Genomic DNA, 25,698 nt, shown 5'->3' with positions numbered 1-25,698 from the left:
ATACGAGGTCAGGTTGCTAAAAACATAGACAAAGGAGTAGATTTTAATATTGCAAGGGAGGAAAGTGAGGTGGACACGTTTAGGTAGGAAATTCAGAGGTTGGAACCTAGGCAACTGAAGACATGGCCAGCAATAGTGCAGCGATTAAAATTGGGCTTGGCAAGATCCCAGAATTAGATTAATTTGGATCTCCTGGAAGATTGTGGGATTGGAGGAGTTTACAGGGATACAGAGGGGTGAGACCATGGAGAGATTTGAAAACCAGGATGATAATTTTAAAGTTGTGACGATGTTTGATCAGGAACCAATGTATGTCAGCAGAGAAAATGCTTCAAGGACATCCTCAAAGCCTCTCTGAAAAATTGCAATAACCCCACCAACTCGTGGGTCTCTATTGCCCAAGCCATACAGGAAGCATCCACAAAGGTGTCAATGATCTTGAGCATTTCTGACAAGTCCAGGTGGAGGCCAAATGCAAACAGAAGAAGGAGCAACTCCAGCTTTCCACCAATCCACCTCATTAAACACCACCTACCTCACCTGTGACAAGTTGCGTGGATCCAGCATTCGTATGTTTAGTCAAAGTGCTTGAAAGTTATCCTCAATCTTAAGGGACTCCCTAAGGAGAAGAAGGTAGGTGAACAGGGCTTGGTGCAAGTTCAGGCACAGGCAATGGGATATGGCTGATCCAGGCCTACAGAAAGTAGAAACTTTATTACTGGATGTTGCTGTTCAAAGCAGTTTTTAAAGGAAGTATTTCAGCAGTGTTATCATATCTCCCTGTGATCAGGACTAAACAAAAGAAGTGCAGTAGTGTGTAATATTGAGGTGTAATATTCTCTGATGTGACAGTGTTAAATTATTCTGATTCATAATTTGGAACATTACTTGCATTGTGTTTATCATAAAGGTGAATCGAGATTACCCCAGTAGTGTGCACATATGCCTATATATGCTTCAAAATTGTAATGAGTTGTTATATCTGACAAAGGTCCTCAGTGAGCGTTACTCTGGCAAAGCGCACGGTGATGAAAATCCATGACGAGCCTTGGACAACATGGACCAACGTCCATTCTTTGGAGGCTGACTGTCCACCAGAGCAGACATTGGTGAACTTCACCACAGCCTTCAGTGTGCCAATGCCTTGGTTCATCTGAGAATGACTACGTTCGCAGATCAGGACTTCAACCCAGCACAAGCTCATGGTCTACACAGCAGTAGTGCTATTTCCCCTTCGACGTTGCTCAAAAATGTGGACTGCGTACTGCAGGCATCTCTAAACCCTTGGAGCAGAACTATCCACAAATCTGCTGGCAGGATGGGCACACTGACATCAGTGTTTTTACACAGATCAACATCCCCAGTATCAAAGCATTGACCACGTTTGAACTGCTCTGTAGGCTGGGCCCATCATCCACATGCCTGACACAAGCTTCCAAGACAGCACGTACAGGTGTACATCTGGTGGATGAAGTGCAGCAAAATTACATCTGTCAGTTCTCTCAAACCTGTTTTCAGGACCCTTATGTTGTTTTTTGCTGCTTCTGATATAATCTTGAGCAAAATTTCCAATCAGTAATCCATCTCTCTCCAAACCTCAACAGGGTATGCAATGAGTGACAGACGGAAATCAGCAAATTGAGTATCAGTAATGTGAGAAAGCTGTATGTACTTGAACTAGGACTGGAAAATTCCACGGCATAACTAGCCTGGGGTGATCTGTCTATTGACTTTAGTGTGCTGAAATAACAAAGCAGTTTCTTGTAACATTGAGTTTGTTCCACTTTAGGGTTCCATGTCCAGTTATTCGGGACTTCTTTTCTATTTTCTGACATTATTCTTGTCTACCTGCTGAATTTTCTTGGCACATTGTTTTTCCTAGAAATATTTTTTCGGTTTCATGTCCTCAGGTCAAAGTATAAATAACTGCCTTTGGATGCTTTAGATGTTTGAGATAGGTGAATTTGAAAAAAGGATACAAGGCCAAACGAGAGTAACTTAAAACCTTCCTCCTCCTACTGACCCTGTGATTTGGCTTTGGGTAAGCTCAATTCCTTAAATCACAGGCCTCTGATCATGTGCCTTTATGGGTCACACAGCTGAATATCACAGGGGGTGTCATGGGTTATTTATGATAACTAAACCATTCTAAATTATATGTCTTGAAATGCACATGTCAATTCATCTTGATGCTTTTAGGGTTGAACAAAGCACTCCTTTTCTCTTGTGTACCCCTGACTTCTCATGCCCCTTCATTTTCAACATTGCCTTCAGCCATCTTGTCTCCAAGTTCTGGAATTCCATCTCTAAACCTCTATTCCTTTTTTTAGACATTTCTTAAATGCCACTTCAATTATTTTAATGACTCCTTTAGCTCAGCATTACTTCTTGCTTGATTATGCTTGAAATGCCTCAGAATAGTTACTATATAAGAAGCAAAAGGCACAATACAAATGTAAGTTGTGTTGGAAGGAGGTGGCTCTTCAACTTCACCTGTAGTGGCAAGCATCTTTCCACTTTATCTCCTGGAAATGTGTTTCTGTGGGCTTGCTGAATAATCTTCCTGTGGCCTGCCTCCAAACCCAGGCTTATCAGGGAAACCTTTGCAGAGTCAAGAAAACAGACCAGAGAACTGAAAGTACGCAGCTACCTAAATTTTTTTTTTAAAGTCACACAGTAACGGGTTTAATTGGAAGCACTAGCTTTCGGAGCGCTGCTCCTTCAGATGGTTGTCACAACCACTTGATGAAGGAGCAGCGCTCCGAAAGCTAATGCTTCCAGTTAAACCTGTTGGACTATAACCTGGTGTTGTGATTTTTAACTTTTGTACACCCCAGTCCAACGCCAGTATCTCCAAGTCATGACTTTTTTTTTGCCTCATGCTGTACTCCTGGACTCCAATTGTAATCTCCTAGCTGCTGATCTCAATTGGCAATGAGGCAGTTTTGTTCAGCGTGACCTTCCTTATAGCTACAAAACAGTGTAGGAAGTTCCAGTGATCATGGGCTGCACAAGTTATATTATTCCGGGTTCTTACTCTTGTGTATCTCTTGCATGCGGTTCAGGAAAGTCAGCCCTTGAACGTCAGTAGAGATTTTGACTAATAGGGCACTGCACACAAACTTGACACTGTCTTCCAACATTCACATTAAATGTACAAAGAGTCCCTGATTAATGAGCAGTGGTGGGAATTCTGTCTGGAATTCTTTTCTATTCCTAAGGCCAGTTGTAATGTTTCAGTTGTACTGACTAAAAACCCTGTAGTTTTTCCAAGGTCTAGTTTTTTTTTAATGCTAGAATTGTGATTTCCATATTATTTAGCACCTCGCACTTTACTTTCATTATGTTCTCTCTTATATTTTGTTTTAACTTCATATTTGGAAATGTTGGGCCAATTTTCACTTCAGGAAATCATTTTGACTAGGAGAAAAGAGCCTTCAAATGGGATCAGTGGCGCTGGTTGAACAGGTAGAAGCCCCACTACACAGAATTAGAATCTCTACAGTGTGGAAACAGGCCCTTCGGCCCAACAAGGCCACACCGACCCTCCGAAGAGTAACCCAGCTAGACCCATTCCTCTTTCCTATATATTTGCTCCTGACTAATGCACCTAACGAATACATCCCTGTGGGCAATTTAGCATGGCCAATTAACCTGACCTGCACATCTTTTGGACTGTGGGAGGAAACCGGAACATCCGGAGAAAACCCACGCAGATAGAGGGAGAATGTGCAAACTCCACACACAGTGGCCCGAGGCTGGAATCGAATCCAGGTCCTTGGTGCTGTGAGGCAGCAGTGCTAACTACTGAGGCACCATGCTTTCTCTCAAGTACATAAAGCTGTGCACCCTGAGCAGATCCCTGACACATGTGGTAACCTTTAATTCCCAAGTTGAGTGGACCTTGACACTACCTGGCTTTGTGTATGCTAGTGTTCCAAACAAAAAGAAAACAATGTAATGTTTCAAAGAATGGCTTTGTGTTTTTATCTGCAATCAAAATGGAAAATGCCCAACCTCACCACCACTCTTCCTCTTTAAGGACTTCCTATTGTCACATCCCAACTGGGTGAAATTCAACGAGGTTGCTAAGTTGTATCATTTGTTGCCTGCAGACAACCTGCAAAATACAACTTGAGATTGAGGCCTGCAAATCGTGACTGCCTTTTCACCACTAGAACAGGCAGGGACATGCCAGACAAATTTACTTGGCTTGTTTGTATAAATAGGGTCGGGTAAAATGTCTGTCTGTCAAAACAAAACTCTTGAGTGGTTCAGATATACTTACTGAATTTTTTTTATAAATCAAATTGCAAACCGTTGCCGTTTAAATGACCTGTGCTTAAATACAGTACAGGTTTCATTGCGAAATAGAAACTAGATAAGTATGTGAGTGTCGATACTTTGATAATATTAGATGGTGGTGGATGAGATTAGGCTCACTTGGAATTTGGGCTGAATGGCCTGTTCCTGCGCTTTATAACACTTTGCAAAATAGGAAGAATATGCATTTTGCATTTTCTTTCAGATATTGATTTAAGTAGAAGACTCAAGAAGTTCTAGATTCTATGGAAAATTGATCAAATTATCCCATCCTCCAAATAGATCAATGGGATGTGGATGCCAAGAAAATAGTTTGCGTTAAATTTCATAATAGGCAAAGTATGTCCACAAAGCTGTTGCTCTCTGTTGTTACCTAATCCACTCCTTTGTTAGCTTCCACCTGAGTCTGCATGTGTTGTGCAGCGTTCTCAGTGATACAATTTTAAAATAAATGCGCAGAAGTGAAGTGGGGGTGGGAGGGGCAGGTGTTCGTTTTGCTGTTCATCACCTTGGTGACCTGTTCCTTAGTTCAGATGCCTCCTTGCTGAACTGAATAACAAGGGCTCAGTAACTGGCAGACCTGTCTACTGCAGAAGTAAGTGGTAAAACTATTTGCATTAACAGGGACTCTGAGGCCAGTATAACTGCTAAATAATTACAGCCTGTATTTAATTCTTTGGGCCCTTGTTTCCTCATTATTTTTTTTCTGAGCAGGGGTTGAAGGTAAAGGAATGTTCATTTTTGTGTAAATTTGCAGCCTGACCACTTTTCCCACCCCCGCCCATTCAAACATTCCATCGGGAATATAATTTTCCTTTCTGTTTGCATTTTCTCTACCTAGTGAATAAGGCCATTCACTGCAAGTAACAATCAACTCCACAAAGATATATGCTGCCAGAAAGCACTATGTTAATCAGCCAAATTGTGTGCAGAGATTTGAGAGATCCTGAGCCATACATTCCTTAAAACATTTAGGGTTAAACATTAATAAATAATGCTCTTCTGAGTCATAGGAGGCAATTCGGTCCATCATACCTGCAAACAGTTTGATTACCTAATGCCATTCGCTTATGTTTTTCCCTATTGCTGCACATCATTTCTATCCAGATAACTACCCAGTGCTCTCTGGAATGCTTCAATTGAACCTGCTTCCTCATGTCAAGCTGTGTATTCCATGCCCTATCTACTCACTTTGAGAAAACAATCCAATCACCCTTACTTTATTTGCACATCACTTTAAATCTATGCCCTCTTAATCTTTATTTTCTTTTATGAGTGGGAACAGCTCCTCCCTGTCTGCTCCATCCAACCCACTCATAATTTTGAAAACCTTGATCAAATCTCCTCTCAGCCTCCTTTCTCTCTGAGGAGAGCAGTTTGAATTTCTTTAGTCATCAGCAGATCTGAAGTTTCTCTTTCCTGTTGTTTGCTTCTGTTGTTACAAACAGCACATGACCTGATAGACAATAGGCAATGCTACAGGAGCTCTACCAGCTACAGAATAAAATCATGAGGTGCATGAAGCTTATGTTTTTAATTGCTTGTTTTGACATGTGATCTTCCACATGTGTGCTGCTAAAGTGATAATGGGGTTAAAGATGTGTTACCATTGAGTAATGTGCAGCAGAAATAGACCAGTCTTATGTCTGTAATCTCCTACTTAGAGTATTTACAAATCCTGTTGACCTTGAGGTCCACTGCTGCTAGTATATTATGGCCTGCTCAGCCCAGAACTGAAAAGAAAGATATGGTGAAACCTGTCCCTCCGGGAACATTTGATTAAATGACCACCTGTTTTTTGCAGTTAGTTTGCTTTGTGCTTATTTGCTTTCTAGTTTAATATTTTGTTGATTATGAAAGTAGAACACTGTTTATTTTGGGACATTTAATATGACAAAGCTTTACTTTACACTTCAATTTTTTTTAAAACGTGAGGCAATGGAGTTTAATCTATCTGTCTCAGGAAAAAGAACATAAAATTTTGATTAAAACCATGCAGTGTCTGGAAATTATTCCATTCCCCGAATTCTCTGCTCAATTCAGTCTTTTATTCCTCTTTTTCCCAATATGTAATTTATCCAAAACAGAACTTCCTTGAGCTATGAGGAATTCACTACTTCTGATTGTCATCCATGCTGCTTATTTTCTGTATGTCTTTTCTCTGGAAAATGTGTTAAATGAGGAATTAATTTTTTTTTGATACCATCAAACGATGTGCGAGCAAAGACATCTGTCTGAACTTATCGTGTCCCATATATTTTCTCTAGGTCTTTCCTTACTCTCCAATTTGGGTCAAATTAATTAGACGTTTTTACTATGGTTTGTTGCTCTTAGACCACTTCTATGTATCAGAGATGTCGATATAGTCAATAACATCAGAGTTGATCATGGCTGCAAAATATCCCTCCAGGAACAGGCATCGACCCCTCTAACACTGAATATAAAATTGACCTACTGGTTTGGGTGACGTCTATTTTGAAATGGCATCAGCATCTGATGCAAAACATGGTATTTCTTTAACTCCTACACCTCTTCATGACACGTCCATATTGCCTGTTTGATTTCTTGTGCTCAGTTATAAGCTACCAGTAAGTAAATCATTGACTATGGGACGGAAATTGAGGCTGGCCCCTAATAACTGAGCTGAAAGTGGGGTAGAAAGGAGGCTAACCTATATGCCAAGTATATGCAAAAATCTGAGTTTCGGTGCTGGAAAAATGATGGTGTCTTATACGCTAGGTCTATTCATTTGCTGCAAATATTGCTGTAAAAGTAAATACGTGAGGAAATAATCAACTTTCTTTTCTTTAATATTCTGAAATGGTGAAGTTGGTGGGTTTTTGTTTATATTGAATCTCGCACAAAAGAAATAGCAGCTGGTGTCTTCCTGCAGCTCCAACAGTTACTCCATGCTGGTCCCTTACCTTGTAAATGTTGTGAATCTTTCTTCTGTTTTTTCTATCCTAAACGTACGATTTCTGGCTCTACTATACAGAAAGCTGACTGCTTTACTTCTCTTTTCCAAATTTAGTATGGATAATTTTGCTACATCTCCCCTCTATAACAACTGCAAAGCATGTTTGAAATTGCCTTTGGTTGATTCAAGGAGTGGTCCCACTATGGAGTTCATGTTAGATGTAAGCAATTAGAATCTACTGCATTCTGGGATTAAAGATACAGATTATTGTTGGCCCTGTAAAGTCATCTGATTTAATAATTGCGAGAAGAGCACAGGCCAGTATACGTGAACACTTGATAATAACCAAATTGAATTAATGGCACAAATCATCGTGAATGATTATGATATGGTAGGCATCACAACGTTGTGGTTGCAGGGGATTCCGGACTGGCAGTTAAACATCCAAGGATTTACAACTTATTGAAAAGACAGGGAGGTGGCAGAGGGGGCGGGGTGGCCTTGTTAAGTTAAGAGTGAAATTAAATCTATGGCACTGAATGACATAGGGCCGGATGATGTGGAGTCTGTGTGTGTGGAGTTGAGGAACCACGAAGGCAAAAAAACCATAATGGGAGTTATGCACAGACCTCCCAATAGTGGTCAGGACCAGGGTGCAGGTTGTATCAGGAAATAGGGCATGTCAGAACGGCAAATTCACGATGATCATGGGGACTTCAATATTCAGGTGGACTGGGTAAATAATGTTGCCGGTGAATCCACAGAAAGGGAATTAATGGAATGCTTACAGGCTGGCTTTTTAAAACAGCTTGTGATGGAGCCCACAAGGGAGCAGGCTATTCTGGACTTAGTGCTATGTGATGAGTCAAACTTTATGAAAGATCTTAAAGTTAGGGAATACTTTGGAGGTAGCGATCACAATATGGTAAAGTTCAGTCTGTAGTTTGAAAGAGAGAGGGTAAAATCGGATGTAATGGTGTTATAGTCAAATAAAGGTAATTATAGGAGCATGAGAGAGGAACTGATGAAAATCGACTGGAAGCAGAGCCTAGCAGGGAAGACAGAACAACACTTGCAGGAATTTCTGGCTGTAATTGAGGATACAGTAAAGAGGTTCATCCCAAAGGAAAGAAATATTATTCGGGCTGGGGGGATTAGACAACCTTGGCTGACAAAGGATGTCAGGAAATGTATCAAAGTAAAAGAGAGAGCCTATAAAATGGTCAAGAGCACTGGGAACACAGAAGATTGGGAAGACTACAAAAACGAACAGAGAATAACTAAGAGAGAAATAAGGAAGGACAGGATCAAATATGAAGGTAAGCTAGCCAGTAATATTAGAAATGATAGTAAAAATTTCTTTCAATACATCATAAACAAACTACAGGCAGAAGTAGACATTGGGCTGCTCCAAATTGATGCAGGAAGGCTAGTGCTGGAGATAAGGAAATAGCTGAAGAACTTAATAAGTACTTTGTGTCAGTCTTCACAATGGAAGACATGAGTAATATCCCAAGAATTAAGGAGAGTCAGGGGGCAGAGTTGAGTATGGTAGCCATTACAAAAGAGGAAGTGTTAGAAAAGCTAAAAGGTCTAAATATTGATAAATCTCCTGGTCCCAGATGATTGGAAAATCGCTGTTGTAACCCTCTTGTTCAAAGGATCAAGACAAAAGATGGAAAATTATGGCCAATTAGCCTAACCTTGATTGTAGGTAAAATTCTAGAATCCATCATTCAGGATGCGATTTCTAAATTCATGGAAGCGCAGGGTCGGATTACAACAACTCAACGTGGATTTAGTAAGGGGAGGCCGTGCCTGACAAACCTGTTAGAATTCTTTGGAGGTAACAAGTAGGTTAGCCCAGGGAAACCCAGTGGATGTCATCTGTCTAGACTTCCAAAAGGCCTTTGATAAGGTGCCTCACGGGATGCTGCTGAGTAAGGTGAGGGCCCATGGTGTTCAAGGTGAGCTATTGGCATGGATTGAGGATTGGCTGTCTGACAGAAGGCAGAGAGTTGGAATAAAAGGTTCTTTTTCAGAATGGCATCTCGTGACAAATGGTGTCCCGCAGTGTTCAGTTTTTGGCTTGCAACTGTTCACTTTATATATTAATGATCTGGATGAAGGGACTGGGGGCATTCTCGTGAAGTTAATTGATGATATTAACTTGGGTGGATGAGCAAGTAGTGGTGAGGAGGTGGCAGAAAGATTCAGGAGTGGTCCAGGAAATAGCTGATGAAATTCAACGTGATCAAATGCGAGGTCTTGCACTTTGGAAAAAAGAATACAGGCATGGACTATGGTGAGAAAATTCATAAAGCCAAAGTACAAAGGGATCTGGGAGTGCTAATGGTGAAAAAATTCATAAAGCCAAAGTACAAAGGGATCTGGGAGTGCTAATCCAGGATTCTCTAAAGGTTAACTTGCAGGTTGAGTCCGTAATTAAGAAAGCAAATGTAATGTTGTCATTTTTTTCTCGAGGGTTGGAATATAAAAGCTTCCGAGACTTTATAAAGCTCTAGTTAGGCCCCATTTAGAATACTGTGTCCAATTTTGGGCCCCACACCTCAGGAAGGACATACTGGCACTGGAGCTTGTCCAGCGGAGATTCACACTGGTGATCCCTAGAATGGTAGGCCAAACATACGATGAACGGCTGAGGATCCTGGGATTGTATTTATTAGAGTTTAGAAGGTTGAGGGGAGATCTAATAGAAACTTACAAGATAATACATGGCTTAGAAAGGGTGGACGCTGAGAAGTTTCTGTTAGGTGGGGAAACTTGGACCCGTGGGCACAGCCTTAGAATTAGAGAGGGTCAAATGAGGAGACATTTCTTCAGCCAGAGAGTGGTGGGCCTGTGGAATTAATTGCCACGGAGTGCAGTGGAGGCCGGGATGTTTGGTATCTTCAAGGCAGAGATAGATAATCCTTGATCTCGCAAGGAATTAAGGGCTATGGGGAGAATGCGGATAAGTGGAGTTGAAATGCCCATCATTGAATGCTGGAGTGGACTCAATGGGCTGAATAGCCTGCCTTCCACTCCTGTGTGTTATGGTCTTATGGAATGACTCTCCTGGAAAAAGATGAAATTGTTCTAGCAAAAACAGAAAATGCTAGAAATACTCAACAGGTCTGACAACGTTTTCAGACACATTTATTTGCTTTGTTAATTTTGCTTCAGCTTAATAATGACATGATTTTCTTCTACTTTTCTGGAATTTACTATCTTCATCTTTCCTTCAATCTAGTTTTTTTTTAATTCTCACGCAAAACGTTGTATAAAATTCTCATGTTGAACTGTGAATATTGCTGCATTCCCTGACCTTAACCTCTGGATTTGGAGGCCTGGGTTCAAGCCCAACCTGCTCCAGAGATGAGATAACATCGCTGAACAGGTTGATTGGAAAGTATCTATAACCAAAAAGGGTAAGAATATACAATTTTGTATATTCAATTTAGTGTCTCAATGTTTTGATTTTTGAGCACTTTTTCTCCCCTTCTACCTTTCTACAGCTCTCATTATTATACATGTCCTGCTAGCCAGTAGAGTAACCAGCTCACAACATACTCCCAAACGTTTTACCAGTGACTTTTTCAATCATCTTTTTGATATTTCAGAAACTAAATATTAATGGAGTAACTCTGGTATGAAAAGTGTTTCTATACTAACCAGAGAGCTGCACAACTGGGATGGTTGATGGATAATAACAGATGTGGACCAGTACTTGACCAAACTGTGCCAGTGCGGCTGAGATTATGACCTCAGCCACAGTCATCTTTGGTGTGAACCTGCATCTTTGCTACTCTAATGCAATGTGGCCCTGCAATATAGTTTGATCCCCTAATGAATTTCATCTTTTCCAAAGGTGAAAAGCTATTTTAGTTTTGTTAAGCCTTTTTCATTCCGAGGGTAATGCATGTTTTTTTGTTTTGTAAATTATGCAGCTCCTTCATTCCCAAGTTCATCAACCACCTCTTCAAGTGCAAGCCAATAAGTATGGTGGGAGCAGAACAGGTAAGATTTCTAGTGTCTCCTTGGAATTAATTGCTTGAATATTTAGTTATTTTACTAAAATAATCAGCTTATTTTCAATTAGTTTCAAACATTTATTTTGTTCAGTAGCCCAGAGTGCTGGACTCCTAACTAGAACATGAATTTGCCTGTTTCAATTGAATGATATTCATCTATTCTTGACTGGGGCAGCTGGGTTCAGGAACTTCATTGACACCACACAGTTTTATCTATTAGAAACTGGGATTAAGAATGCAAATGTTTCTTATTTCTAATAGATCTTTCTTGTGATGCAAATCAAAGTCCTACAGTTGAAATTGCATTGTTCTAACTTAGTAAACGTAAATTGTCAATATTACAAAATGCATCTGTTATGTTTTCACATTTCCATAAGGTATAAACAGTACACTTTTGATTCAAAATGCTTGAGCTTCATTGAGTACATTGCTTGAATCTCTCCATAGGGCTGGTAAACTGATATATCAATACATTTGTTTCTCAACACATGATTACAAAGCAACATTAAAAGTGACATCCTGGAATATATTTTATGTCAATTAATTCCCATTTCTTAAATGTAATAACAATATAAGCGCATCACAATGATGGGTAGTGTTGGAAACTCGGGTATATTCCATTTTGTTCTTGGAATAATTGTTTAAAAAACCCTGGAATTAAGAGTCTAATGATCACCATGAATTCATTGCCAATTGTTGGGAAAACCTATCTGGTTTACTAATGTCCTTTAGGAAGAGAAATTGCCATCCTTACCCAGTCCAGCCTACATGCAACTCCAGACCCATAGTGATGTGGTTGACATTTAACTGCCCTCTGGGCAATTAGGGATGGGCAATGAATGCTGGCCTCTCCAACAACACCGTTAGTCTCTGAAAGGATTATTTTAAAAAATTTTTGAAAATACTGCAGTATATTGAGCAAAATTCCATGATGAACCTGCCATGTGACTTGATAGTATATAACTGTAATTTTCATAGTACTGCACAGGTATGGATATAAAGTGTATAAAATTTAATTCTGTGGGTGATCAGTGTCAATGTTTTTTGTTATGTAACTACTTAAGATCCTAGTGTTCAGTGTTATGCAGCATATAAACATGCATTTGAGAGTGGGAGGTAGGGTCAGTCATATCATTGCCTTCTTTACTGTGTTCAAGGTGGATTGCTGATAACGGCTTTGTTTTGCCGTTGTGCTTTGTAATATGCTGCCAGACTTGAGCTCTCAAAGACAATATGTATTAGCTTTTGATCATAAGTGCAACCATTCTCTGGAGAAGCTACTTGTCTTCATTTTCTTAGTTGTGAGAAATGGATTCCAATTCAACCAGCAGAAGAGGATGAAAGCTTGTAGTCTCAGGTTTATATCAAAGGGCACAAATAAAATACATTTCAACCATCTCTGTGAAGTTCCCTGATTTGGTTAATTACAGGAACAAATATTCCTGAGTGCCAGGACATCTATTCATGCTAAAAATATTCATGCATAAGGCTCTGCATATGTTAGGAGCAGTACAACAAACATGATTTATCTAGGTAGCTCAGCACCTAAACATTAGTCACTTTACATGTTCTTACTATTAATTAACTTGAATTTTTCTAATGTGTATGCTTCCTCCTAATTTGCAAAATTGATCTCCAGTAATCTTACCATTCAGAAATAAATAGACTAATAAATGGCTGAATATTTTTGAGATCTACCTGCAGACTATGGTCATAGTCATACAGCATGGAAACTGACCCTTTTGGTACAACTAGTCCATGTTGATTATGTTTCCAAACCAAACTAGTCCCACTTGTCCGCTTCCATTGCCCACTTTGTCCCATATCCCTCCAAACATTTCCTACTCTCCCTTCTGCATTGTGGAAAATCCGATCACAACGCTGTCCTCCTCCTCCCAGCTTCCAAGCACAAATTGAAGCTTAAGGACCCAGTACAGAAAGTAGTGCAGGTTTGATCTGAGGCGATGGAAGGACTTCAATGTGACTGCTTAGAGTTGGTGAACCATATTAAAGAACTCAGTGGCCAACCTAAACGAGCATGCCACCACTGCCACCAACTTCATTAGTAAGTGTGTAGAAGACTGAATGCCGAAAAAGTTAATTCGAATGTTCCTCAGCTGTAAACCATGGATGAATCAGGAGATCCACTCCCTCTGAAGTCCAGGTTTGAAGCATACAGAATAGGCAACCCTGACTAAACGGGAAATCAGGTATGACTTTCGTAAGGCCACCAGAGAGACCAAGAGGCAATACCAAACTAAGATTGAAACAGAGACCAACCACATGGACACCTATCATTTGTGGCAAGGCTTACACAACATAATGGGCTACAAAATGAAGTCAGTCTCAATCACTGGGAACATTATATCCCTAATCGATGAGCTCAGTGCTTGCTTTGAACAGAAGGTCAGTGAAACAGTGTCACTCATCCCAACAGTGTTCGGATGCATCTGTCCCCACAATCACCAACACAGACCTTAGATCAGCCTTCTTGAGCGTAAACCCATGGAAAACAACTGGCCCAATAGAGTCCCCAGCCATGCACTCAGATCCTGTGTGGACCAACTGGCGGGAGTACTTGTAGACATCTTTCACCTCTCCCCTACTATAATCTGAAGTCCTCACCTGCTACAGGATCACCTCTATCGTCCCGGTGTCAAAGAAATATCATACAGCGTACCTCAATGACTACCAGCCGGTGGCTCTGACCTCTGTAATTATAAAGTGCTTCACGAAGTTAGTCATGGTTCACACCACCTCCAGCCTACCAAATTGCCTTGATCCTTCGCAATTTTTCTTCTGGCACAACAGGTCCATGGCAGATGCCATCTCCCTGGCTCGACACACATCCCGGTACGTTGCATCATAAGGATATCTTCTTCTGACTCCAACTCATTGATGATAGTTCCACCTTCGGCACCATAATTCCAAATAAACTCCTCTGTAAACTGAGATTTAGATCTCTGCTCCCCTATCTGTAACTGAATCCTCTGACCCATATACCGCAATCAGTAAGAATAGGCAATGACACCTCCTCCACGATAATTCTCAACATAGGTAATTCAAGATGAAGGATGGGAAAAATTTCTGGCTGCTCTTTTTTTTTTTAGGTATTTCAGGGTTTGGAGGTGATTTTCTCGAAGTCCAGGAACAGCAATTACTGTTTATATGCTGTTGCAATTGTTTTGGAACTTTGGGGAAAAAAAAATTCATAGCAACAGCACTTTTAAAAGGGAGAAAGACAGACAAAGGCAACAAGTACATGGTCGGTAAGGGGAGGAAGAGAGAGAAAGGAATCCACACTGCTAATTGACGCAGCAGTGAATCTGCGCAGTTACTGCCTCTGCTGTTTGAATTCATGTATCACTGGACATCGGAGTGTGTCTAGGAAAACTTAACAAACAGCGAAATTCACAAATGATCTTGGAGAAATCTGTTTGGGAGAGGTCACAATACAGAAACAGATAAGTGAATAGTTTTAATTATAGCCTTGTTGTAAATCTACAATAATGAGTAGAGTGGGTTCTTCCTTGATTATATGTTTTTTATGGGATCTGTCTCAATTTAAATTTTAAAAATATTATCCAAAAGTATTAAGTTAGCCTGGAGCAGCGTTTTGTAGAGCTATAAGACGGTACTATTTTCTGGGTCTGTAGGTTGGAAAGAACAAAATGGCCTTTAGTGGAGTGATATGCTCTCCTGGTCAGATGTGGGAGTTTCAGGAGAGTTTAAGGGTTACTGAGGATTATATCTGCAATAAATGTTGGTTGCGATTCCTGTCAGGTTGAACAGATCAGTTGGAGCGTCAGTTCGAGGCAATGAGGAATTTGCAAGAGCTAGCGGGTGTGACGGACAGCAATTAAAAGAAGGGGAAAAGGCCGTAGATACGGTTAGGTAGATGGGTTAACTCCAAGATAGTACAGGAGTCTTCTGTGGCTATCCCCATTTTCAAACAAGTGTGCTGTTTCGGAAAAAGTAGGGGGTGATGGACTTACAGGGGAATGTAGCACGAACAGCCATGTTTCTGGTATCAAGACTGATGCTAATGAGGGATATATTGGATTCTAAGCGACCGATTGTGTTAGAGGACTCCAGTCAGGGGCACAGACAGCCAGCAGAGAAAAATCAGAATGGTGTGTTGCTTTCCAGGATCAAGGATGTCTCTGTGCAGAATGTTCTCAAAGGGGAGAAGAATCAGCATGAGGTCATTGTACACATTGTATCAATGACACAGGAAGGGAAAAGGATGAGATTCTGAAGGGAGAATATAGAAAGTTAGGCAGCTATCTGTAAGAATAATAGGGTGGTTGTGGTTGGGGATTTTAACTTTCCAAACATAGACTTGGACTACCATAGTGTTAATGGTTTAGATGGAGAGGAATTTAAGTCTGTACAAGAAAATGCACTGATTCGTATGTGGATGTACCTACGAGAGAAGGTGCAAAACTTGACCTCCTCTTGGGAGATAAGGCAAGGCAGGTGATGGAGGTGTCAGTGGGGGAGCACTTTGGGGCCAGCGACCATAATTCTATTAGAATTAAAATAGTGATGGAAAAGGATAGACCAGATCTAAAAGTTGAAGTTCTAAATTGGAGAGAGGCCAATTTTGACAGTATTAGGCAAGAACTTTCAAAAGCTGATTGGGGGCAGATGTTCGCACGTAAAATGATGGCTGGATAATGGGATGCCTTCAGAAATGAGATAACTAGAATCCAGAGAAAGTATATTCCTGTTAGGTAGAAAGGAAAGGCAGGTAGGTATAGGGAATGCTGGATGACTAGAGAAATTGAGGTTTTGGTCAAGGAAGCACATGTAAGGTATTGACAGGCTAGATAGTGATTCCTTAGAGAATAAAGGCAGTAGGAGTATACTTAACAGGGAAATCCGGAGGGCAAAAAGGATTTGGCAAATAGAATTAAGGAGAATCCAAAAGGTGTTTACAAATATATTAAGGACAAAAGGGTAACTAGGGAGAGAATAGGGCCCGTCAAAGATCAGCAAGGGCGGCCTTTGTGTGGAGCCGGAGGAGATGGGGCAGGTACTAAATGAGTATTTTGCATCAGTATTTACTGTGGAAAAGGATATGGAAGATATAGACTGTAAAATGTCCATATTACAGAGGAGAAAGTGCTGGTTGTCTTGAAACGCATACAGGTGGATATATCCCCAGGACCTGATCAGGTGTACCCAAGAACTCTGTGGGAAGCTAGAGAAGTGATTGCTGGGCCTCTTGCTGAGATATTTGATCATCAATCATCACAGATGAGATGCCGGAACACTGGAGGTTGGCTAATGTGGTGCCACTGTTTAAGAAGGGTGGTAAGGAGAAGCCAGGGAACTAGAGACCAGTGAGCCTGACGTCGGTGGTGGGCAAGTTGTTGGAGGTAATCCTGAGGGACAGGATGTACATGTATTTGGAAAGGCAAGGACTGATTAGGGATAGTCAACATGGACTTGTGTGTGGGAAATCATGTCTCACAAACTTGATTGAGTTTTTTAAAGAAGTAACAAAGAGGATAGATGAGGGCAGAGCGGCAGATGTGATCTATATGGACTTCAGTAAGGCGTTCGACAAGGTTCCCCATGGGAGACTGATTAGCAAGGTTAGATCACATGGAATACAGGGAGAACTAGCCATTTAGATACAGAACTGGCTCAAAGGTAGAAGACAGAGGGTGGTGGTGGTGGAGGGTTGTTTTTCAGACTGGAGGCCTGTGACCAGTGGAGTTGCCACAAGGATCGGTGCTGGGTCCTCTACTTTTTGTCATTTACATAAATGATTTGGATGTGAGCCTAAGAGGTACAGTTAGTAAGTTTGCAGATGACACCAAAATTGGAGGTGTAGTGTACAGCGAAGAGGGTTACCTCAGATTACAACAGGATCTTGACCAGATGGGCCAATGGGCGGAGAAGTGACAGATGGAGTTTAATTCAGATAGATGCGAGGTGCTGCATTTTGGGAAAGCAAATCTTAGCAGGACTTATACACTTAATGGTAAGGTCCGAGGGAGTGTTGCTGAACAAAGAGACCTTGGAGTGCAGGTTCATAGCTCCTTGAAAGTGGAGTCGCAGGTAGATAGGATAGTGAAGAAGGCATTTGGTATGCTTTCCTTTATTGGTCTGAATATTGAGTACAGGTGTTGGGAGGTCATGTTGCAGCTGTACAGGTCATTGGTTAGGCCACTGTTGGAATATTGTGTGCAATTCCGGTCTCCTTCCTATCGGAAAGATGTTGTGAAACTTGAAAGGGTTCAGAAAAGATTTACAAGGATGTTGCTAGGGTTGGAGGATTTGAGCTATTGTTAGAGGCTGAACAGGCTGGGGCTTTTTTCCCTGGAGCGTCGGAGGCTGAGGGGTAACCTTATAGATGTTTACAAAATCGAGGGGCATGAATAGGGTAAATAGGCAAAGTCTTGTCCCTGAGGTAGGGGAGTCCAGAACTAGAGGGCATAGGTTGAGGGTGAGAGGGGAAAGATATAAAAGAGACCTAAGGGGCAACTTTTTCACAGAGGGTGGTACGTGTATAGAATGAGCTGCCAGAGGATGTGGTGGAGGCTGGTACAATTGCAACAGTTAAAAGAGGCATTTGGATGGGTATATGAATAGGAAGGGTTTGGAGGGATATTGGCCGGGTGCTGGCAAGTGGGACTAGATTAGGTTGGGATATCTGGTTGGCATGGACGAGTTGGACCAAAGGGTCGGTTTCTGTACTGTACACTCTATGACTATGACCAGTGCCCTACAAGGCTGCATACTCATTCCCCTACTCTGCCCCTTATGTATTCACGACTGTGCAGCCAAGTTCCACCCCAACTCCATTTACAAGTTTGCTGATGACATTAACATCGTTGGTTGGATCTCAAACAACGACAAGACAGAATACAGGAAAGAGATTGAATACTTAGTGGCATGGTGTAAAGATGACGATCCCTCCATCAGTCTCAGCAAAATGATGGAGTTGGTCATTGACTTCAGGAAGTGGAGGGGAGGGCACACCCCTGTCTGTATCGATGGTGCAGAGTATTAAATTCCTGCGAGTTATGATCGCCAACAATCTGTCCTGGTCTACCCAAATTGACATGACTGTCAAGAAAGCACAACAATTTCTCTGCTTCCTCGGGAGGCTAAGGAAGCTCGCAATGTCCACAAAGACCTAAACCAATTTTTATAGATGTACCATTGAAAGCATGGTATGACAACTGCATGGTATGAACACAGCCCTGTCCATCACACGAGCCAGCCTTCCATCTATTTACTCTATCTATACTTTCAGCTACCTCGGGAAAGCAGCCAACATAATTGAAGAGCCTTTCCACTCCGGTTATACTCTCTTCCATCCTCTTCCATCAGGCATAAGATATAAAAGTTTGAATACCTCGACAAATAGATTAAAAAACAGCTCCTTCCCCACTGTTGTTAGACTTTGTTAATGTTAATTCTGATCTGTTCCTCTGCAGCTGTAATAGTGTATTAAGCACTCTGTTCTACTACCCTGATGCATTTTGTATGGTATGATCTGCCTGTATAAGTATATAAAACAACACTTTTCACTGTATCTTGGTGAACCTTTTCAGAACCCTCTCCATTTAATAATAATCTTCCTATGGCCGAGTAACCAGAATTGCTCACAGTAATCCAGAAGAGGCGTCACCAACATCCTGTACAATCTCAACATGACATCCCAACTCCAATACGTGAAGGTCTGAGCAATTAAAGTAAACATGTTAAATGCCGCCTTAAATACCTTGTTTACCTGTGACGCAATTTCAAAGGACTATGTACCTGAATCTCTAGGTTTCTCTGGTTCTACAACACTATCCAGGGCCCTATTGTTAATTGTATAATTGTAGACGGCACGGTGGCACAGTGGTTAGTACTGCTGCCTCACAGAGCCAGAGACCCGGGTTCAATTCCCGCCTCAGGCGACTGACTGTGTGGAGTTTGCACATTCTCTCCGTGTCTGCGTGGGTTTCCTCCGGGTGCTCCGGTTTCCTCCCACAGTCCAAAGATGTGCAGGTCAGGTGAATTGGCCATGCTAAATTGCCCGTAGTGTTAGGTAAATGTAGGGGTATGGGTGGATTGCGCTTCGGCAGGGCGGTGTGGACTTGTTGGGCCGAAGGGCCTGTTTCCACACTGTAAGTAATCTAATCTAATCTAATAAATCCTGCCTGTGTTTGTATTACCAATATGCAACACCTTGCATTTATCCAAATTAAACTTCATCTGCCACTCAGCCCATTGACCCAATTGATCAAGATCTCTTTATAATCTTTGATAGCCTACTTTCTGCTATACCACCAATTTTGGTGTAATCCCCAAATTTACTAACCATATCTGCTAAATACTCATCTAAATCATTTACTTAATGACAAACAAAAGTGGCCCCAGTACTGATCCCTGTGGAATGGTCACTGATCATAGACCTTCAGTCTGAAAAACAATCCTCCACCACCACCCTCTGTCTCCTACCATAAAGCCATATGTTTCCAGTTGGCAAGCTCTCTGAATTCCATGTGATCTAACTTTACTAATTAATCTATCATGCGGAACCTTGTCAAAGGTTTTACTGAAGTCCATGTTAACGATGTCTACCGCTCTGCATCAATCCTTTTGGTTGCTTGCTCAAATAAACTCAATCAAGTTTGTGAGACATGATTTCCCTCATACAAAGCCATGCTGACTATGGATGCAGCTGTTTATTCCATCAGAGCATTGCATATCTGTAGGTTTCTCTGTTTGCTTGTTACAGCAACATTCTTTGTGTGAATGGTATGGTTGAGGGATTGGCTTTCAACAGCTCAGCTGTTGACTATGGCTACAGCTGTTTATGGACAGCTCCTAGTGTTTTTATAGTGGAGAATTCTGACTACGTCGTTACAATCCTGTCGATTTAATTTCATGAGGCACTGATACCCAAGACGTGATTTCACATTGCTATATGTTTAAAATTTGTTTGAAGTCTCTCTCTGGAAATGGAAAGTTTGATTTTCTTCTATTTAATAGATTTTTATTTTAAAAAGTAGTGCACATGGAGCTGTGTATCATTGTTCATGCTTAATGTTTTTCAAAGCCTAATCCTACTGAGCTTGATCATGCATGCTTCTAATGTCATCTTATCACAGCCACCATTGATCAGTCATTTATGGCACAGCTGTATAGATTAGACGATCCCAGTTTCAAACCCAGATCAATATCAAATTATAGATTTCTAGAGTTATAGAGTCGTACAGACAGAAACAGGCTATTTGGTCTAACCAGTCCATGCTGAACATAATCCCAAATTAAACTAGTCTCACCTGCCTACTCCTGGCCATTATCCCTCCAAACCTTTCCTGTTCATATACTTATCAAAGTATCTTTTAAACTTTGTAATTGTACCCACATCCAGTAATTCCTCAGGAAGTTCATTCCATCTTCTGTGTAAAAGAAAAAAGATTCCCCTCATGGCTTTTTTAAAACATTCTCTCCTCTCACCTTAAAAATGTACCCCCCTAGTCTTGAAATCCCCCAACCTTGGGAAAAGACAATTGCCACTAACTCTATCTATACACCTCATGATTTTATAATCTTTAATAAGGGTATCTCAAACTCCTATGCTCTAGTGAAAGTAGTCCCAGCCTTTCTTATAAGTCAAACATCCTGGTAAATCTCTTCTGAACCCTCTCCGGCTTAATAGTATCCTTTCTCCAACTGGGCGACCAAAACTGGACACCAGTATCCCAGAAGAGACCTCACCAATGTTTTGTACAACCTCAACATAATTTCCCAATTCCTGCTCGCAATTATAGAACATAGAAAAAGTACAGCACAGAACAGGCCCTTTGGCCCATGATGTTGTGCCAAGATTTAATCCTAATGTAAAATCTAGTAACTTAACCTACACACCCCTCAACTCATTGCTATCCTTACGCATATCCAGCAGTCGCTTAAATGTCCCCAGTGACTTTGCTTCCACCACCACAGCTGGCAGCGCATTCCATGCATTCACAACTCTCTGCGTAAAGAACCTACCTCTGATCCTTTATACCTTCCTCCTAATATCTTCAAACTATGACTTCTCTGACCAATCGATCCTGCCCTGGGGAAAAGTCTCTGGCTATTGACTCTATCTATTCCTCTCATTATTTTGTACACCTCGATCAGGTCTCCTCTCTTCCTCCTCTCCAGAGAGAAACGTCTGAGCTTATTCAACCTTAAGGCAAGCCCTCCAGTCCAGGCAGCATCCTGGTAAACCTTCTTTGCACCCTCTCCAAAGCCTCTGTATCTTTCCTATAATAAGGCAACCAGAACCGGACACAGTATTCCAAGTGTAGTCTCACCAGCGACTTGTAGAGCTGCAACAAAACCTCGTGGCTCTTAAACCCGATCCCCCTGTTAATGAAAGCCAAAACACCATATGCTTGCTTAACAACCCTATCTACTTGGGTGGCAACTTTGAGGGATCTATGTACTTGCACACCCGGATCCCTCTGTTCCTCCACACTGCCAAGAATCCTGTCTTTAATCCTATATTCAGCATTTGAGTTCAACCTTCCAAAATGCGTTACTTCGCATTTATCCAGGTTGAACTCCATCTGCCATTTTTCAGCCCAGCTCTGCATCCTGTCTATGTTGCGCTGCAGCCTGCAGTAGCCCTCGATCTGCAAGGAGGAGAAAGTGAGGTTTGCAGATGCTGGAGATCAGAGCTGGAAATGTGTTGCTGGAAAAGCGCAGCAGGTCAGGCAGCATCCAGGGAACAGGAGAATCGACGTTTCGGGCATAAGCCCTTCTTCGATCTGCAACCTTTGTGACCTCTGCAAATTTACTAACCCACCCCTCAACCTCTTCATCCAAGTCATTTATTAAAAACTATAAAGAGCAGAGGCCCAAGAACAGAGCCCTGCAGGACCCCACTCAACACTGTCCTCCAGGCAGAATAGTTTCCATCTACAACCACTCTCTGCCTTCTGTCAGCCAGCCAATTCTGAATCCAGATAGTCAAATCCCCCTGTATCCCCTACTTCCTGACTTTATGAATGAGCCTACCCATGGGGAACCCTATCAAATGTCTTGCTGAAACAGAGTTTTTAACTATCGACCATCAGAGCTACAGTTGTTCTCTGCACTCATGTCTGAGGATGTGAAAATCCATTTGGGGCCCATTCCTGAATAATATCAATAACTAACCCTGTAAAATACCCAGTCATCTAGGTCGGTCAGTAGGATGGTCACTTGGATAAGGTACTAGTGGTGGAACTGGTATTTACCTGAGGAAGAAAAGCATTGAATGGCATGCATCATGTGTTTCCAATAGCCTTTGGTAAAACATATAAACTGTTTAATTTTCTGGCTGAGATTTTAAATAAATGCCTAAAAGAAAGCACCAAACATGTGAAGGAATTATCTTGTACTTTCTGATGTGCTGCTGCAGTCTGTCTTCATATAAAAAATATTGGAGTTATGTCTACTTGTGGAATAATGTTCAATCTTGAATCCTCAGACACTGAAGCAGTCTATGTCCAAATGCAGCAAGATCCAACCAATGTCCAGGGTTGACCTGACAAATGGCAAGTAATGTTCATGCCATAGCAGTGCCACGCAATGACCATCTCCAACAAGAGAGAATCCAACCATCTCCCCTTGACATTCAAGCATTACTTTTGCTAAATCCCCCATTATCAACTTCCTGAGGGTAACTATTGACCAGAAACTGAACAGGACTAGCTCTGGACAAAAGTAGGTCAGAGACTAGAAATCCTACAATGAGTAACTTGTTTCTTATATCCCTCAAAATCAGCCCACTGTCTGCACAATACAATTCAGGAGTGTGAAAAAATACTCCCCGCTGGCCTGGATGAGTGTAATTCCAAGAACATTTGAAAAGCTTGTCACTATCCAGGACAAAACAGCCAGCTTTATTGGAAACACACCCACAGATATTCACAGCCTACACCATCGATACTCTGAAGTAGCAGTGTATATCATCTACAAGACGCAATTCAGAAATTCTGCATGATTCCCTGGACAGCACTTCCCAAACCTGATGACCACTACCATCTAGAAGGATAAAGACAGGAGATACGTGGGAATATCCACCACCTGCACATTCCACTTCAAATCACTCCCTATCTTGTTTTGGAAATTTATAGCCATTTCTTCAGTGTCAATGGGTCAAAATATTGGAACTCCCTCCCGAACAGCACTGTCTGACACCGCAGGAGTTCAAGAAGGCAGCTCCCCATCATCACTTTGAGGACAACTGGAGATGGGCAATAAATACTGGGCCAGCCAGTGATGCCCACATCCCATTTTTTAAAAATCTTAACTTTGGGATAAAATTAATCTTGTCTGAGCTTTAGATTTGAAAGAGCTGTCAGTAAGTTTGGGAGGTCATCAACCTAGAATTCTCCACACAAAAAGAATAAGACATAATTCTTCATTAATGCAATCCAAATAATGGTGATCTTTAGATCAGCGCAGATACAGACTCTTCAGTCCAACTCGTCCATGCTGACTAGATGCCCTAAATTAATCTAGACTGGGACAACACATCCATCCTAGTACAAGCCAAACAGAGAGAGAGACACAAAAATTCCTAGAAAGCATGGCATTCCAACTGGAACTCTCTCAACAAGCACAGTGACTTGGATCCCATTTACCACCCCCTGAGAAAAAGAACAGGAAATGACATCACCAACCCAAAGAAGCCCAAATATATAAAAAGAAAGCAGGAATCATGTACACTGCTTCGCCTGAGGTCCACTGAAGATGTTACCTAGTAGGGCGATGAAACATCTGGAAATGAACCTCCCAGCTCAGCAAGCAAACCTATGTCCAAATATTATAATTGTACCAGCCTCCACCAATTCCTGTGGCACCTCCTTCCATATGTGCACTATCCTCTGCATGAAAAAGGTGTCCCTTAGATCCAGTTGCAAGTTTTTATTGAAGACTGAATCCTCCCCAGAGTCTTTGGTGCCCCTCCTTACAGAAAAACAGGAAGAATGGCTGAATTGGCATAAAGCTACCAAGTTAATATCTCTGCCTAGGTAATTAACCATGCCCCCTTCCATTCTAACCCCTGAGACAAAGAACATGAAAAGAAATCTTTAACAATTAAATAAAACTATCAATCACTCTATGGTTCAAAGATTTAAGGCTAGTTTCCCACAACCTGTTTCTACCATTCTCCAACTTTGATCTCAAACCTGCTTCCTTTAGGTAATTTTTAGCAGACGATGTACAGAATTACAAGGTGATTGCATACCCTGTAAGCATGCAAACATAGCAATAAGTTAACGTTTGCCAGATTCTATGGGTAGATTACTTGGCAGATATTTAAGTGTTTGTGAAACAATAACCTTGAAAATATTCTAATTGAAATATGTAACAGAGCGATTTCATGAGCTACATTCCAAAAGGAGAGGTCTTTTCCCGATCCATTTCACTGTGATTTCGCTACAGCCATTTGTTCTTACCCAAATACTAATCCATATCGTTTTTAAATTATTTAGTGGACCTGCCTTCCAAAATATATACTCAAATAATAACACAAACTCTGGAATACTTGGTGGCTCTGACATAATCAGTGGAGTGAGAAATAGTGTTCAACTTGAGGTCTGTTTTCTGATGCAAAGTCACTGGTTCTGAAATACTAACTCTGCTATTTTGTCCATGCATGCTGCCACACCTGCTGAGTGGTGTTTCCAGGATTTTTTTTTCCATCTACAATATCTTGCTTTTATATGTTGTGAGCTCTCCCTGCTCCAGTAACCTCTTTGTATGGAAAATATTAGCATTAACGTCATTTTTTTTGTGACCTTGTGCTTATTCCTCCTTGTTACTAAATCACTAGCTAGTGTTCGAATCTATTGTTACTCCTGTAAAAACTCTTAATTAATGGCACACTGGAGTTAGTATAAATAAATATTTGACGATTGGTGCAGGTACAATGGCCCAAAGGGTCTCTTTGCGTGCTGTTAAAACCTCTGACTCTAAGATTTTAATTTTGCAAACTTCTGTATCTCAAAGGTAGAAGTCAGAGGGTGGTGATGGAGGGTTGTTTTTCAGATTGGAGGCCTGTGACCAGTGGAGTGCCACAAGGATTGGTGCTGGGTCCTCTACTTTTTGTCATTTACATAAATGATTTGGATGCGAGCATAAGAGATACAGTTAGTAAGTTTGCAGATGACACTTAAATTGGAGGTGTAGTGGACAGTGAAGATGGTTACCTCAGATTACAACAGAATCTTGGCCGGATGGGCCAATGGGCTGAGAAGTGGCAGATGGAGTTTAATTCAGATAAATGCGAGGTGCTGCATTTTGGGAAAGCAAATCTTAGCAGGACTTACACATTTCTTGGTAAGGTCCTAGGGAGTGTTGCTGAACAAAGAGACCTTGGAGTGCAGGTTCATAGCTCCTTGAAAGTGGAGTCACAGGTAGAGA

At 41.3% G+C, this 25,698-nt stretch overlaps 1 protein-coding gene across 1 annotated transcript in view; it reads left to right on the top strand.

The window, feature by feature from the left end:
* Positions 1 to 25,698, top strand: part of vps53 (VPS53 subunit of GARP complex) — a 231,859-nt gene that overhangs the window by 172,356 nt on the left and 33,805 nt on the right. The window contains exon 19 of the mRNA XM_043718341.1: positions 11,191 to 11,260. Coding sequence (XP_043574276.1) covers positions 11,191 to 11,260 — 70 coding nt within the window. The remainder of the gene's footprint in view (positions 1 to 11,190; positions 11,261 to 25,698) is intronic.

The sequence above is a fragment of the Chiloscyllium plagiosum genome, chromosome 28 (genome assembly GCF_004010195.1).
Source record: "Chiloscyllium plagiosum isolate BGI_BamShark_2017 chromosome 28, ASM401019v2, whole genome shotgun sequence".
Lineage (NCBI taxonomy): Eukaryota > Metazoa > Chordata > Chondrichthyes > Orectolobiformes > Hemiscylliidae > Chiloscyllium > Chiloscyllium plagiosum.
Note: the sequence above shows the minus strand (reverse complement) of the source record. Positions and strands in the feature narration are given on the sequence as shown.